Source organism: Solanum verrucosum, unplaced genomic scaffold (genome assembly GCF_900185275.1).
Source record: "Solanum verrucosum unplaced genomic scaffold, falcon-dt-bn FXZP01000022.1, whole genome shotgun sequence".
NCBI lineage: Eukaryota > Viridiplantae > Streptophyta > Magnoliopsida > Solanales > Solanaceae > Solanum > Solanum verrucosum.
In genome coordinates this window covers 1,344,808-1,362,204 of record NW_026020086.1, presented here as the reverse complement: position 1 = coordinate 1,362,204, position 17,397 = coordinate 1,344,808, and the positions used below count along the sequence as shown (strand labels likewise).

At 33.0% G+C, this 17,397-nt stretch overlaps 1 protein-coding gene and 4 non-coding genes across 5 annotated transcripts; 4 read left to right on the top strand and 1 right to left on the bottom strand.

Annotated features, from left to right (window-relative positions):
- Window positions 1–556: 556 nt before the first annotated feature.
- On the top strand, window positions 557–8,330 carry LOC125824619 (putative F-box protein At1g50870). Its single transcript, XM_049504019.1, has 7 exons — window positions 557–701; window positions 783–1,150; window positions 3,774–3,877; window positions 5,150–5,202; window positions 5,878–5,952; window positions 7,875–8,156; window positions 8,254–8,330. Exons 1-7 carry the CDS (start codon window positions 557–559, stop codon window positions 8,328–8,330), a joined length of 1,104 nt encoding a protein of 367 aa, XP_049359976.1.
- On the top strand, window positions 1,906–2,103 carry LOC125824720 (U2 spliceosomal RNA). The gene has a single exon (XR_007442799.1). It is a non-coding gene; the product is annotated as a U2 spliceosomal RNA (small nuclear RNA).
- LOC125824723 (U2 spliceosomal RNA) lies at window positions 2,322–2,516 on the top strand. The gene has a single exon (XR_007442802.1). It is a non-coding gene; the product is annotated as a U2 spliceosomal RNA (small nuclear RNA).
- Window positions 8,331–9,583: 1,253 nt separating the features above from the next.
- LOC125824711 (U2 spliceosomal RNA) lies at window positions 9,584–9,778 on the top strand. The gene has a single exon (XR_007442791.1). It is a non-coding gene; the product is annotated as a U2 spliceosomal RNA (small nuclear RNA).
- Window positions 9,779–9,982: 204 nt separating this feature from the next.
- Window positions 9,983–10,071, bottom strand: LOC125824743 (small nucleolar RNA snoR114). Its single transcript, XR_007442810.1, has one exon. It is a non-coding gene; the product is annotated as a small nucleolar RNA snoR114 (small nucleolar RNA).
- Window positions 10,072–17,397: the final 7,326 nt, after the last annotated feature.

The following is a 17,397-nucleotide window of genomic DNA, read 5'->3' as shown; positions in this document are numbered from 1 at the left end:
CGTACAAATGAGATATTTGTGTTTTTATTAAGACAATTCAAAATACGAAAAACTAAATACATGAAGAAGATAGTATTTCCCCCCTACTAATGCACGTTAGGACCCAAGATTAATTAGTATCCTTATTTTAAGATTAAAATAAAATAAAATTACATTCACCCAAACATTAGTTCCCCTCTTCCCCTTCCCTTCTATTTTATTTTAATTAGGAGTTTTTTTTTTCTTCTAATTCTTCTTTCCATATATTTTAGAAGTCTACATTAATTCTAATTCTACTAATACTTCTTACCATATACTTCAGGACTCATTAATTTTTTTTTCTTTCCTTATAGTTTAGGAATCAATATAATAAATATAATTAAATAATAATTTGAGAAAATAAAAGAAACTTAAAACTTCACGGAAAGATTTTTTTATGATATTACAAGCCCACAGAGGGGTTCAAATACAGAATTTATTTGGTAGGGTTCTTTCTAATATTTTGTATTATATATTCAATTTTTTAATTTTAGGGGAAAAGAGTTGCAAAACATTCAAATTAAAGAAAACAAAAAAGATGGATGTTGATGTGGCTACGGAAATCATGAGCAGGCTACCTGTGCGGTCACTTTTACAATTCAAATGTGTTTCAAAATTATGGATGACATTGATTTCCGACCCTTACTTTTCGAAGAAGCATCTCAATCATGCCAGGAATGATGGTAATTCCCAAAAAAATCTTGTTCACATATGTTACCCAAGATATGATGAATTTTCCTTGTATTGTTCTTCTTTATCGTCAGTTCAACGGATTGAGCACGTACAAAAACTTGATTTTCCTTGTAATGATAAACCATGGCGTTACTCATTATATTGTTGTTGCAATGGCATGGCGCTTATGGGGTTTTGTAATTATCCCGATAAACACTTCCAACTTTTGCTATGGAACCCTTCCACGAGAGAATCAATGGTACTTCCCGATCCGAAAATTCTTCCAAAGGACTATTGTACCTGGGGATTGGGATATGACTCGGCTAGTGATGACTATAAGATCCTTAAGATTGATGACAAATCATGCAGTGAAATTCTCGCGCTGAAAAGTGCTTCCTGGAGATTACTTGATAAGCATCCTATTGACGTTCACCCTATGCTTAAATCTACCGGCTCTTTGGTATGTGTCCATGGGTCATTTCATTGGCTTATTAGATCGTTGACGAAATATTCTGTGATGTCATTTAGTATTACAGACGACGTGTACAAAGAGATACCTTTCCCAGAACAACTCTACTCAAATTGCTTGTTGGGACGGGGCGTTTCAGAATTGGGAGGAATGTTATGTGTTTATTTTGGTACAAATGTCATTTTTAAAATTTGGGTAATGAAAGACTATGTCAACGAATCTTGGACTAATTTGTTTACTATACTAGCTACCAATATTCAATCAGCCATACCGATATATATGTTTTCGGATGGAGAAGTGCTACTGTGTTGTGAAGATTTGCATAGTTTCTCTTATGTCTTTAGGACATCCAAAGGACCGTTTGGATTATGGCCTCAATCTGATGTCGTTCAGAATGGATTTGTTTACACAGAAAGTTTGATCTTCCCGAAATTAATTAGTTAGTATTTGCTTATGTCACTTTTCTTTTCAATTAGTTAAAACCTCTTTTGTGTTTTCATATCATGAATTGAACTCTGTGTTGCACTCTTTTTAGTAGTATTCTTTTGCTTGTAAATATCGAACCAGACTCATCTTATGTACTCGAACAACGAAGTATTCATATTTAACTATGCAATGGACGATTAATCAGATTAAGGAACACGAAGTACATTAATTATTATACCAGAAACATATTTTAAGCAAATCTCATAGAGAAATGCAGAGCTCTCTTCAAGTTTTACACTGACCAGAAAACTTAGTAAACCATACCTTTCTCGGCCTTTTGTGGCTAAGATCAAGTGTAGTATTTGTTCTTATCAGTTTAATATCTAATATATGGGCCATTGGTCCACACGATATTAACTAAAAAATTTTGAAGTGGAGGTCCACCACGGTAGCTTGCTATCGAGACCTTCAAGTGTCGTCTTGGTGTTGCACTACTGCCTTGGCCTGGCATACCCCACCAATTATAGTCCTAAATTTAGATAATTTCATTTGATATGTGATAAGGTTCTTTTGTAACAAATTCTATGAATCTACAAAATATTTTTGTTGTCATGATGTTGAACCTCGATCGATATAAGAAGTGTGGTAGTAAAGTGCCATATATAAACTATTTGATAACAATAATTGAAAATGTAAAGAGAGATTTTGTGTAAGAAATTGCATACAAAAGAAAGGCATACCTTTCTAGGCCTTTTTCGCTAAGATCAACTATAGTATCTATTTTTATCAGTTTAATATCTAATATATGGGTCATTGGTCCACACGATATTAACTAGTTTTTTTTCAAGTGAAGGTCCACCACGGTAGCTTGCTATCAGGACCTTCAAATGTTGCCTTGGCATTGCACTACTATCTTGCCGGCGCCCACCATTTTAATTCTAGATTTTTTCTGAAATAATTATTATTCTAATACTTAGAACTTAAAAAATTATAAGAAGATTTTCAATATGGCAAGGTAGATTTTAACTTGGAGTCTTTAAATATTTTTTTCACTTTTAATTTCAAGAATGAATAACTTGGATCCTACTAATGCACGTTAGGATCAAGATTAATTAGTATCCTTATTTTAAGAGTGAAATAAAATAAACATTAATTCCCACATATTTTATTTTAGGAGTGTTTTTCTAATTCTTCTTTCCATATATTTAGAAATTTACATTAATTCTACTAATACCTCTTACCATATATTTTAGGACTAGTTAATTTTTTTTCTTTCCATATATTTTTCGGAATCAGTATAATAAACATAAAAGTCCACGGAGGGGGTTCAAATAAGGAATTTATTTCCTAGGGTTATTTCTAATAATATATTGTATCTCTCTAAATAATTACCTTTTACTATTTCGACTATTTTGCCGATTACCTTTGATGGATTATATATATATTGTACAATGGCTATTTTTAGTTTAAGTTGACAAATTGTTTAGGTTAAATCTTCAATTTTTAATTTTTGAAGAAAAGAGTTGCGAAACATTCAAATTAAAGAACACAAAGAAGATGGATGTTGATGTGGCTAAGGAAATCTTCAGCAGGCTACCTGTGCAATCACTTCTACGATTCAAATGTGTTTCAAAGTTATGGATGACATTGATTTCCGAGCCTTCCTTTAAGATAAAGCATCTCAATCATGCGAGGAATGACGATAATTCCCAAAAAATTCTTGTTAATCAATGGTACTTTCATATTGACAAGGTTGAGCAAGTACAAAAACTTGATTGTCCTGATAAACACTTGCAACTTTTGGAGATTTATCCCATATTATATTGTTGTGGCGACGGCTTGGCTCTTATGGAGATTTATAGTTATCCTAATAAACACTTGCAACTTTTGCTCCGGAACCCCTCCACGAGAGAATCAATAGTACTTCCTATCCGAAATTTTTTCCAGATGACTATTGTACCTGGGGATTAGGATATGACTCGACTAGTGATGATTATAAGATCCTTAAGATTGATAACAAATCACGCAGTGAAATTCTCGCATTGAAAAGTGGTTCCTGGAGATTAATGGATAAACATCCTACTGACGTTCACCCTATGCTTATGTCTACCGACTCATTGGTATTTGTCCATGGGGCCTTTCATTGGCTTATTAGTTCGTTAACGAAATATTCTGTGATGTCATTTAGTATTTCAGACGAGGTGTACAGAGAGATACCATTGCCAGAGCAACTATACTCGAATTTCTCCAGGTTGTTTGGAAGGGGTGTTTCAGTATTGGGAGGAATGCTCTGTGCTTATTCTCATTATGTGTCTAATACGGAGAACATTTTTAAATTTTGGGTAATGAAAGACTATGTCAACGAATCTTGGACTGAATTGTTTAGTATACAAGGTACCGATCTTCAATCAGCCATACCAAAATATATGTTTTCGGATGGAGAAGTGCTACTGTGTTGCGGACATTTACATCGCTGTACTAATGTATTTAGGACATCCAAAGGACCAGTTGGAGTATGGCCTCAATCTAATGTCATTCTGAAAGGATTCGTTTATACAGAAAGCTTGATGTTCCCAAAATTAATTAGTTAGGAGTATTTGCCTATGTATGATCGAGTTATTTTTCTTTTCAAGGTAATCTTGTTACATCCTCATTTGTGTTTCATTTTAGTAGTATTCTTTTGCTTGTAAATATCGAATTGTTTTGAATATTTAAACGATATGAGAAAAAGATTTACCTTTAGAAAAATTTGCTACATATTTTTCTACTTTTGATATGATACGTTATTTCCTTGCTTAATTTTATATTTAAAAACAAAAAAAAAATCAAAATAAAAGAAAAAATAGTTTACCAAAAAATTGAGAATACTTACTTCACAGTTCACATTATATGAAGTGTGACGTCCATATTAATTTATTATTTTTTATCTTTTATATTATGCTTCTTCTTTTTTCACTTTTGTGGTGCAGTAGGTTAACAAAAACCTAAAGTCAAATAACCCTAGAGAAAAAATGAAAGCTGCTAAGAGGATACAAAAGAGGTATCCACTTCTTTCTTCAATTTTTAATTTCAGAGGTAAAAGATTGATGTTGATGTGGCTACGGACATTCTTAGTAGGCTACCTGTGCGGTCACTTCTACGATTTAAATGTGTTTCAAAATTTTGGATGACATTGATTTCTGAGCCTTACTTTCAAATAAAGCATCCCAATCATGGGAATGATGTAAAATCCCAAAAAATCCTTGTTAACCAATGGTACTCTCCAAATGAGAATTTTTCCTTGCATTGTTCTTCTTTATCGTCAGTTCAACAGCTTGAGCAACTACACAAACTTGATTGTCCTTCTAACAGTAAATTATATTGTTGTTTCCATGGTTTGGCCCTTATAGGGTTTTATAAGTATAAAGTAGACTTCCTACTTTTGTTATGGAACCCCACCACAAGAGAATCAATAGTCCTATCCCGTCCGAAAACTTTTCCAAGGGACTATTGTACCTCGGGATTGGGATATGACTCAACTAGTGATGACTATAACATCCTTAAGATTGATAACAAATCATGCAGTGAAATTCTCGCGTTGAAAAGTGGTTCTTGGAGAATAATGGATAAACATCCTATTGACGTTCAACCTAGGCTCACATCTACTGGCTGTTTGGTATTTGTCCATGGGGCATTTCATTGGCTTATTAGTTCGTTAAAGAAATATTATGTGATGTCATTTAGTATTTCAAATGAGGTGTACATGAGGGAAATACAGTTGCCAGAGCAACTCTACTCAAATTTCTCCAAGTTGTGGGGATGAGGTGTTTCAGAATTGGGAGGAATGCTATGTGCTTATTCTCATTGTGTGTCTAGTACTGAGGACGTTTTTAAGTTTTGGGTAATGAAAGACTATGTCAACGAATCTTGGACTGAATTGTTTACTATACAAGGTATCAATCTTCAATCAGCCATACCAAAATATATGTTTTCGGATGGAGAAGTGCTACTGTGTTGCAGATGTTTGAATTGTCGTTTTTATGTCTTTAGGACGTCCAAAGGATTATGGCCTCAATCTGATGTCATTCAGAAAGGATTCGTTTATACAGAAAGTTTGATCTTCCCAAAATTAATTAGTTAGTATTTGCTTATGTATGACGGAGTTGCACTACTTCATTGACATAGTGCAACCCACCAATTCTAGTCCTATGCTTTTTTGCATAAATTTACTCTTTGATTAGATCTCATGATTCTTCATTTTAAAATATCTGGAAGTTATAGTATTTAGATTTGCATTTAGAATATTACTCATCATATTGAAGAGCATTATTTCATTAATATTATCTTTAACTATAATCACGTGTTGCCTTGGTGTTGCACTACTAGAGGTGATTAATTGTTGGGGATAGATAGACAGGTAAAATAAGTAAATAACAATAGCATTCCAAAAACTTTAATTAATGGAGAGACCTCAATCATCCTACTACTAGGCGGTTACATTTTACATGCTTTCGATATTAAAGAAAATATTTTTTCTTGTTTTGTGTCTTATTTTGGAGGTTATAAACCTTAGGAATAGGTTGAGGCTTGAGCATCTCCACCATCAACTAGTAGGTTGAAGGTTCGAGTCATGTTGGAAGGGACTAGTTGAAGGTTCGAGTCATGTTGGAGGGTAAGTAACAACTGAAGGAGGTTCAGATGAATCCCTTAAGGCCTACCTGGCTCCACCCCTAGCTTAAGCTTTTATGGACAATTATTCAAATCCATAAATTCACTACAAAACAAAAACGCCTTTAAAAGAAAAACTTACACAACTACACTATAAATGCATAGACACAAAAAGGGTAAAGCAAAAAAGGTTAAATAGAGAAGAAAGTCCTTTGAGGAATCAAAGTCTAGCCCTGCCCTCTTATGTAGGGCTGTTGATGGCAATGGTTAAAAAAAAAAATCGATCTGCAATTCGAATCAGATCGATTCAAATATCTGATATTTAATTTGGTTTGACTAGGTATAACTAGGTACTAATTATATATACATCAAACTAATGTAGACATTATTTTCTCCAATACACTCTACCAAACGACCCCTTATTACTTTCAAATCTAAAAAATAAAAAAATTCAAACCAAACCAACAATAACCAAATCGATGGTTATTTTTTTGTTTAGTTAGGTTTGGTTTAGGAAATTTAAAAATCGACTAAATTAATTTGATTTTGATTTTTACCGATAACAGATCTAAACCGAACCATGAACACCCTACTTATGTAGAGTATAAGTTAGGAGATAGTAGGTATAGGTCGAGGTAGGTCGACTTCAAAAATCTAACTCAGATATTGCCATTACAAGGAAAACACACACAAAAAGAAAAAAAAAGTAAATAGAGATTCAATAAAAAAAAATTATTTACTTAATTTTATATTTAATCAAACAAAAAAATTGAAAATCAAAATAAATGAAAAAATAGTTTACCCAAAAATTGAGAATATTTACTTCACAGACGGTTCACACGATATGACGTGTGACATCCACATTAATTTATTATTTTTTGTTCTTTTATATTTTGTACTATCTTTTTATATTATGCTTAATTTCCTTGTTTGTTTGTTTTCACTTTTCTCGTGCATAGGTTAGCAAAACCTAAACCCAAATAGCCCTAGAGAAAAAGTGGAATCTGCTAAAAGGTATCGCCTTCTTTCTTCAGTTTTTAATTTCAGTGGGAAAAGATGGATGTTGATGTGGCTACGGATATTTTCAGTAGGCTACCTGTGCGGTCACTTCTACGATTCAAATGTGTTTCAAAGTTATGGATGACATTGATTTCGGACCCTTACTTTAAGATGAAGCATCTCAATAATACCAGGAATGACGAAAATTCCCAAAAAATTATTGTTAACCAATGCTACTCTTATACTGACAAGGTTTCCTTGTATTGTTATTCTTTATCGTCAATTCAACAGGTTGAGCAAGTACAAAAACTTGATTGTCCTTCTAATAATAAATCATTGTGTCACACATTATATTGTTGTTGCGATGGCTTGGTGCTTATGGGGATTTTTTATTATCCTGATAAATACTTACAACTTTTGCTATTGAACCCCTCCACGAGAGAATCAATACTACTTTCCTTTCCGAAAATTCTTCCAAAGGACAATTGTACCTGGGGATTGGGATATGACTCGACTAGTGATGACTATAAGATCCTTAAGATTGATGACAAATCACGTAGTGAAATTCTCGCGTTGAAAAGTGGTTCTTGGAGATTAACGAATAAACATCCTATTGATGTTCTCCCTATGCTTACATCTACAGACTCTTTGGCATTTGTACATGGGGCATTTCATTGGCTTATTAGTTCGTTAACGAAATATTATGTGATGTCATTTAGTATTTCTGACGAGGTGTACAGAGATATACCATTGCCAGAGCAAATGTACTCGAATTTCTCAAAATTGTGCGGACGGGGTGTTTCAATATTGGGAGGAACGCTTTGTGCTTATTCTCATTGTGTGTCTGATTGGAAGGACATGTTTAAATTTTGGGTCATGAAAGACTATGTCAACGCATCTTGGACTGAATTGTTTACTATACAAGGTCTAGATCTTCAATCAGCCCTACCGAAATATATGTTTCCGGATGGAAAAGTGCTACTGAGTTGCAGAAATTTGTTTGGTTGTTCTTATGTCTTTAGGACATCCAATGGACTATTTGGATTATGGCCTCGATCTGATGTCATTTAGCAAGGATTCGTTTATACAGAAAGTTTGATCTTCCCGAAATTAATTAGTTAGTATTTGCTTATGTATGATGGAGTCGTTATCTTGTTACAACCTCTTTTTGTGTTTTCATATCATGAATTGAACTCTCTGTTTCACTTTAGTAGTATTCTTTTGCTTGTAAATATGGAACGAGACTCATATGTTCTTATTATCTGATATGCGGGTCATCGACTCACACGATATTAACTACATATGCTTTCTTCTTCTATATCAAATCCGTTTCCCTGAGTATTTATTTATTAAGGATATGGACCGATAAAACAAAAAAAAAAAAAAGGCTCAGAGGCGCAATTTTGTCGTGCACTCAGATAATGCACCAGCCAGGAATTGAACCCGGGTCTGTATCGTGGCAGGGTACTATTCTACCACTAGACAACTGGTGTTTGATGCTATAACTATCCAATGTTGAATCTGGAATCAACATTGGTGGATTCAATTAGTGCTACTATGAAGGATGATCTATCAGAGACTTTTCGTCTATATTATGAGTCTGAGAAGGGCACACTCGATGGATTCAATTAGTGCTACTAGGAAGGATGATCCATTGGGGAAATTTCGTCTATGTTACGAGTCTGAGAATGACACAATCGATGCTCCAATGATTTAGAGTTGTCGCCTTCGAGCACATTTGCACAAGTGGAGGAAGGTTTGGTATGTCTTACAATACAATAGTGCCTGCAGTTGAAATTGGATATGATGTTGTGGCCAATAAAGTCTCCTTTTTTGCCTACAGATTGCACGAAGTACTAATGTTATTACTAGTAATTCAATTTTTATTTAATCTTGATATCTTATGTATTTCTTTTTATATAATGCTTATCAATGAAATGAAAATGAATTGTCATACTTATTTAGATCAAGCAAAAAGCTCAAATACACTATAAATGCATAGACTTAAGGGGGAAAATGTTCAAAATATGAAGAAAATCCTTTGACGAATCAAAGAATATATCGAAAACTCTGTTTCAATGGCCTTAATTTTGATAGATGAACTTATTGGAGTCCTTCTAATTGGCCAGTCACACATTTTTATCCCAAAAATCTGCATGACATATCGTATTTATGAATGTACATCGAAAAAGAAGGCATATTTCTAGCATTTGTCTTCACTCCTATTCAAATAGCAAATCTCATCTTTTGGAGAGAAATATATAAGTTCTTCAATTCCCACACTGACTGGAAAGAAAGATTTTATGTAACAAAATGGCATATAAAATAGCGCGGCATATCCCATAGAAAATCATACCTTTCTCGGCCTTTTGGCTAAGATCAAGTGTAGTATCTGTTCTTATCAGTTTAATATCTGATATGTGAGTCATTGACTCACACGATATTAACTCTATTTTTTAGGGGGAAGGTCCATCACGGTAGCTTGCTATTGGGATCTTCAATCATCGCCTTGGTGTTGCACTATAACCTTGGCCTGGTGCACCCCACCAATTCTATTCCAAAATTTAGATTATTTCAATTGATATGTAATAATGTTCTCTTGTAAAGAATTCTTTTTGTTGTCGTGATGTTGAACATCAATCGATATAACAAAACTGCATATGGTGCGAACATTGTTGTTGACTTGAAACTATTTCGTACTACAAAATGTTTTCGATGGTGATTTTTTTCAGTATCAAAAAACAAAAGAGAAGGCTCAGATGTGCTATTTTGTCGTCTGATTATCAGGCATGGTGAAGACCCCCAAAGTTTTCACATTTGCACAATTATCTTCACAGCACTCAAATAATGCACCAGCCGGGTCTGTACCGTGGCAGGGTACTATTCTACCACTAGACCACTGGTGCTTGATATTAGAACTATCCAATGTTGAATATGGAATTAACACTGACTGATTCAATTAGTGCTACTAGGAAGGATGATCCATCAAAGACTTTTCGTCTATGTTACGAGTCTTAAGAGTGTCATAATCGATGCTCCAATCAGTATTACACATTTTACAAATGTGGATTTAGAGTTGTCACCTTCAAGCCCATTTGCACAAGTGGAAGAAGGTTTGGTTTGTCTTACAATATTGCCTGCAGATGAAATTGCTATATTTGGAAACTTGGCACAAGAAAATTTGATATGATCTTGTGGACAATGGTATGTAGGCAACAAATTAATATTGTTATACATATTTCAAGCAATAACTCTAAGCTCAAGTGAATCTTCAAGCATTGAACATTTGAATATATATTTCGATTTATATATAAACATTTGAGTCCCTTTGATATAAGGAAAAGGTTGATCTTTTGAAGCCTCAAATATAAAGAAAAGAGGGTCAAAAAGTACTTTTAGATCACATGCATAAATCCCGTACCTTATGTGACATTCCTGATTCTGTCGTCACCAACCGCATCAAATGGGTATTGGGTTATGGGGCGGATAGCTGGGTTATGGGTTAAAAAAAGGGTCAAACGGGTAGTTCAATAGGATTAAGACACGTGTAAGAAATTAGGGGTCCGTTAGTGAGAGGGGTATATGTGTACCTATAATTGGACGGCAGGGACTTATGCGGAAGCAAAGTATAACGGAGGGCATATGCGTACCATTTATTAAAGTTCGGGGGTAAATCCGTCTCTTTTCCCTTATAACTATCCAATGTTGAATATAGAATCAAAATTCTGGTGGATTCAATTAGTGCTACTAGTAAGGATGATCCATCATACGAGTCTTAGAATGTCACAATCGATGTTCCAACGATTGTTGCACATTTTACAAATGCAGATTTAGAGTTGTCGCCTTCAAGCACATTTGCACAAGTGGAGGAAGGTTTGGTTTGTATATTTGGAAACTTGGCATAGGGAAATTTCCTAATTGGATACGATCTTGAGGACAATAAAGTCTTTTTTGCCTATAGATTGCACTAAGTACTAATGTCGTTACAAGTAACTCAAATTTTATTGATCAATTCTTGATATCTTATGTACTCTTTCTATCTAATGCTTACTGATGGAGATCTCATCTTTTTAATGTGTTCAATGTAAGGAAAATGAAATCAAGAAGTTGCATTTACAAAATCCTAACATATTCTTGATCTAGTCCCTCCTATGTTTTTTTTCCGTGTATTGATCTTTGTTTCTTCTTTTCTTTATTTGTATTATCGAGACACACGAAGAGTTGGTCATATGTGATTTAAATTTAAAAGGTTTCATAAGAGAGCTTTAGTGAATAACAAACACTACGCAACATTATAACAGGAAAGAATAACGGATAACCAAAAAAAAGAAGGCATAGATGCCAGAATTGTCAAACTACTTTTTGATATGAAGAAAGATTTTGAATAGTGATAGACTTGAAGTGGATATCAACAAGTGTGATGCCTCTCTTTTGTTTAAAGAAAAAAGCTCATGAATATTGATAGACTTGTGAAGTGGATATCGACAAGAAATTATGTATTAATTTTGTTTTTCCTTTTATTTTTAACTATTAAAGTCGTAATGATATGTGTATTGTATTATTTCTTTCTTTTTTTCTTTCTTTCTTTCTTGTGTATCTTTATGATGCCTCTTAAGTTTAATTTTTATACAAACTTCTGATTGGTATAAGTTTATAATTTCTTGTAGTTCAAATTGGTATTTTAAAATGCTAGAGTGAATCCTAAAGAGATACCACTTCCTCACGTATTTATCTTAGTTATGGTTGAAATTCTGCTCAAGTATAAATCAAATTTAAAATTTATAACTATTTTCTCTTGGTTGAAATTAGTAACTTAATTATGTTGATTTGCTAATTACTAATCAAGTTTTAAAATTTATAATTGATTGCTTAAAAGAAATAAGTCTTAATGATTAAAATATATTCTTTATTGGTGTTTGTTATGTAAGTTATAAAATCTATCGAGAAATATGTTTGTGTGAAAACTTTAAAAAAAAATTATATACACAAAAAAGAAATAACTATATTATTTAAAATAATTGAGACATGATCATTGTTATAGATATTATAAAGAAATGGTATAACTTACTTTTTCATCATAAGGTCAAGTTGTATTAATTTCATATTACTCCATATTAATTGTTTATTATTTTTCTACAAAATTCAATTCATTAAATATAATTACGATTCATATTTGGTTAGAGAAGGGTGGAAAAGATCGAAATGAATAAAGTCAAATTTAATAACGCAAATGAATGATATAAAGTATTAACTAATATTAGTTTGTTTTATACTGAGGGAATTATAAATTAGTGTTAGACTTATCATAAAAATTGAAAATAAGAAGATGATGTATGTATATGTAGTCGAGTATAGATTGTATGGATAATTAGATACACGTGACAACCAGATTTTGGGGGTATATTTGAGTTTATTATAAAAATTTCCGCAGTATATGGTTTGAATGTTAGATCTGATGTTAAGATGAAAGTAATAAACTTATGAAAAGGATGGGTGGTTAGATTTAGAATGTTCAACAATTTTAAGGGGTTGTGTAAGGTTAGTCACCCTAGTAAAGTGAATAGTGCTTGTGTGGTATGTACAATATTTATAGTGGTTTAACAGTTGGAAGTGGAATGAGGCTATATAATGGATATGTAAATTTGTTAACTACAATTAGTAAAGTTATCATAACATGAATGGGTTGCTTAGAAAATTATGAGAATAATGATGCACCAATTGAGGTTAGAATTTCTACTACGATTTTATAGATTGTGTGTATATCAAAGAAGGCCATGATACAACTACTACAATAGTATTGATGCTTACTTGGTCAGAGTTATAAAGTGTGTTACTTTTGATATTGACCTGACCTACAGAAGAATACATATGGCTTGGGCTATATACAAAACGGATTTGGTAGTGTATTGCAGTTATTCAATGGATAGAAATGTGTGGGCTATTTGGGTACAATCTTCTTGAGGGGCGTGATGTGTTCTAGTGGTGGATCTAACGGACTCACATGATGTGGTACTAGTGGTACATGGAAACGAATACGTTCATTGTCAAGTGTGGATACTAACTACTTGAAGAGTTATCAGTTGTATCACATGCTCGTATAATGAGATTCGATGTTGCATTCATATTTGAGAATCCAATTAGGTTGTTACTGCAGATGTTTGGGGTTAAGCAGTGTGTATAAGGAAGATTTTAGTGGTGGATCGTTGATAGGTATTAATGTGTTAAGTTGAGAAGTGTATCATGAGGGTTTCAAATGAGGGCTGGTTATTTCATCTTAAGGTCCAAGGGAATGGATATATACTAGAATGACAAGTTTATGGGTAAAGGAAGTCCCAAATAGTATATGTGTGTGAAGGTAATTGAAAATTTTAGTAAATAGTGCATATAAAAGTGGGTTAGTCCTTTGAATTTGATTGGTATAACTTGGTTTAAAATGTCATACTGATGAAAAATTTGGCTTCGTAGTGATGACAAGAGCTAACTGAGCATGATGATAATAAGAGTTCGTGATGGATTTTGATTAGGATGCAACTATATGATAAAAATTATTGGTTAAATGGATTTTTTTTTATGGTAATGACGACTTGTGAGTATCTAATGTTTTGGTTTACTACTATTTGATGAGTAACGTGGTTGCATGAAAAGTTATAGGACACCACTGGAATAGAATTGAAATGAACTAGAGTCACAAATGAAAAAAAATTTAGTGGGATTTAGTGTAGCCTTCGAAAAGAGCTGAGAGTACGAATATTTTCTCTAATTGCAAGGGGTAAAGAGATATCTTCAGAGGGATTGAGAATTGAGTTCAGAGACACGTGGTTTCAACCGTTTTGCTCAGGTCATGGTAATAGTGTCATGGGTTAATCATATTGGTTTAAACGATTGGATAAAATTTGAGAAAGAAATCTATAGATGTTCGATTTGAGAGTGGTAATAAATGTTTTTGTGTTTTTGAGTTTGATAACTGGCACAATTAGAATCAGAATTCAAGTTTTTCATTGCAAGTCTATGTTCGTGGTAGTATGTTTTGTCAAGATATGAATTGGTAAAGTAAGAAATGATCGATCACATCGAGTATTGAGCATTTGAAAGAACATATGCAGGGTTTGAGTCGTAGAATTTGTTACTTTTTGATTGTTAAGGGGCCTAAGAAAGTACTTCAGTTAAAGTGTTGGTTTAAAGTATAAGGTATAATATCATGGGTTGTTGGTCAAAGGGTACGATGGGTAAGCAAGACAACAAAAGGAAAAATAGTATGGTGTATTGAAGAGTTCAAGGTATTTGAAATTTGCGTCATGGGAAGAATTTAAGAGATGTGAAGGAATAAGACCTCTCATATAAATTCTTGGTTCGAATTTGAAAGATGTATGGATTTTCATATATAAGTTCTAATATGACTATGGATGTGAATTGATTCGGTATAGACTTACTAGGGTTTTATCATCGACTTTTATAAAGATTGAGTTTTGGTTGGGTTACAATCAATGATGTGTGGAAGATTCTATGTGGTTATGTCGAGCTAGACTGTTCAAAATATGATAGGTAACTTGTGGATGTTAAATGGTGTGGACCTATATTTCTACATGGTTAATGAGGATTTTGAGGGAATTGAAACTACTTTGTTGATGGAACAATATAGATTGTTATGATGTGGTATATAGGCATTTAATGGTGAGTAGAGGTTATGTGCTTATAGTATATAAAATTATTAGAGTGACTAAGGATTTCTCTGAGTTTTGGCATAAGGTATGTGAAGGTTTGGAATAGTAGTTGAGACATTGTATGTGAAAGACTGCGTGGAGTTGACATTGTGTGTGATTCAATAGTGTTATCTCGATGAAAATGTTCTATCAATTTTAAAATTTGTGATATCAGTCTTAATTGTGACTCATATCTGTCATGTAATGCTTAAATAGAAAGAGAGGGAGCCATAGTTCAATTTTTTTTTGGAGGAGATAATGTGTTGCTAAGAAGACTTTAATACTAGTGACGGTTTGAGAGTAAGGTAAATGGTTGATGTGGCTATGATGTTCTGTTAGTATTAAGAGTGTTGACCTTAGTGAAGTACTGTGAATAGTATATGCGGTTCGATAAAACAAGTATGTGAGCAATTATAATCGGGACTAGATTGGTGATTGTGGGTAGCTAGAAAATTAAAGAGATAGAGCCATATGAATGAAAATGTTTGATATGAGCACTATGGTAGAGGTATCTAGTGTTATTCGACTTTGGTTCTGTATATTCTTTTATGACCATCAACTTCGTTTTGAATATGGTTTGGAGTGTGATTCGCTACCTATACCCACACGCGTTTTCATATCTATGGGTGAATTTCTAGTGGTTGATCGGGTGTACCGATCCTGTGATTGTCCTATTAGTAGGGTGACATTCTTGTGTAGAGTTGGTCATTTTTTGTTATGATAAATTTGATATTGTTTGGGATAGTTGAAGTATACCAGTAGTTCTATATGCACATCCTTGGTTATGAGAACTTATATAAGAGCTACTATGAAGAGTACAATTGTCTAAGAGTATTGTTAGAGGTTCTGTATGTTGAAGTGTATCCCTTGTTGGGTGTTTACTTCATATTGTTCTTCTTTGGGTTATATAAGTTTGATTCTCCCTTGATGTGTATCCGATGTCTAAAGATTGGATTTTTTTAACTTAAGCTCATGAAAAGATTGTGTTATGAAAAGGAAATCTTGATAATATATGTGATAGTTTGTGCATTATGAGTGTGTGGTGGTTGATTAAAGTTTACTTCTGGTTGTAGCCAGTATTGATTCAGAATTTTATCATGGTTATGTGAGAAAAGATTTGTCCTAATGGTTGTGTTATGGTCCAGTGTGTTTCGGTTTAGATTGGATTTATGGGTTAGCCCGTGGCTTGATGATCACTCTTGATTTATAGATCTTCCAAAGCTTGATTCAAAAGTTCAAATCTTGGTAGTTGATCTTTGATAGAATGGTCCTAAAGATGAGTTGATCACTTGGAGAGATGAACACGACTTTGAAAATCATACCTCAGGCTTTTGGTCGTGTTGGTTATTCTTCCTTGTTCTTCTTTATGTTCGAGGACGAACATGTGTTTTAGTGGTTGATAATGTAACGACCCTCTTAGTCATTTTATGAATTTTACCCATTTTTCTAAGTTAGCCCCGTTTAATAGTTTTTATAAATGATTTATGACTTGTGAGAATGAGTGATATAATTTTTAAATTTAAATAATGATTATTTTTATTGTTAATAATAAAGGAAAAGAAAATAAATGGGCCAAATCCATATATAATATAATTTAAGTTAATACCCTATATTATTTTCGATCAATCTTTTAATTTTAAAAAGAAAAGAAATCTCCAAAGAAGCACGACATAACCTCAGCCGTCGGCACAAGCATATGAGCGACGAACCTCCCGCAGGTAAACATTAATTATGCCTTAATCAATGTGTTGGTGTATATTCATAGATGTCATGTTATCATTATTTATTATTATTATTATTATAGTTGATTGTAATAGAAAAAGAAAAACAAGAAAGTGAGTTTGGATCAATAAGAAGTGGAAATTGGAATACTGTACAATGTTATTGAAATTGGAGAAATATGGGTCTAACATTTAGTTGACAATGATAATAATCATAAAGAAGGTTAGGAGGATGAATGTGATTATGAATTAAAATATAATTTCATTACTAGAGGTTATTGGGTTTTTTGTTCTTGTATCGATTTTCCAGTTGGATTTTTCGTGGTTGTCACATTATGACTCCTATCTTAACCTATTGATACATGTAAGTAAATATTATGTGTATTATATTATATGAAAGCTATTAGGGTTATAGTGTTGGAGAAATTATGACTTAACCTTAGGCATGAATTTGAGAAATATGAAAGTTGACATGTTAATGGACATCGAGCTTAAGAACTTGATTATAAACTTGGGTAAATTTTTGGGTCAAAGCTAAACACATAGTAATATGAGTGTTGTTAGTTTTGGAATCTTATTGTGGTCATTTATTTGAATAGATTGCTTTGATTTGGAAGTTCAATGAAAAGGGAAGACTTAACTCCCAGAGTGATTGTTCGACTATTTGAGGCAAGTGGATTTCTAAACCCTTGTTAAGTGTATGGAATTCATGTATTTCCTTGTAATATGTGTTTAGAGTTATGAG

Excerpts from the sequence above, each read along its gene's own strand:
- LOC125824619 (XM_049504019.1), top strand. The coding sequence starts at position 557 with ATGGATGTTGATGTGGCTACGGAAATCATGAGCAGGCTACCTGTGCGG. Across the intron at positions 3,878-5,149 it reads AGTATTGGGAGGAATGCTCT|TGAAATTCTCGCGTTGAAAA; the intron begins GTGCTTATTCTC and ends CAAATCATGCAG. Across the intron at positions 8,157-8,253 it reads TGAATTGTTTACTATACAAG|GACATCCAATGGACTATTTG; the intron begins GTCTAGATCTTC and ends TTATGTCTTTAG.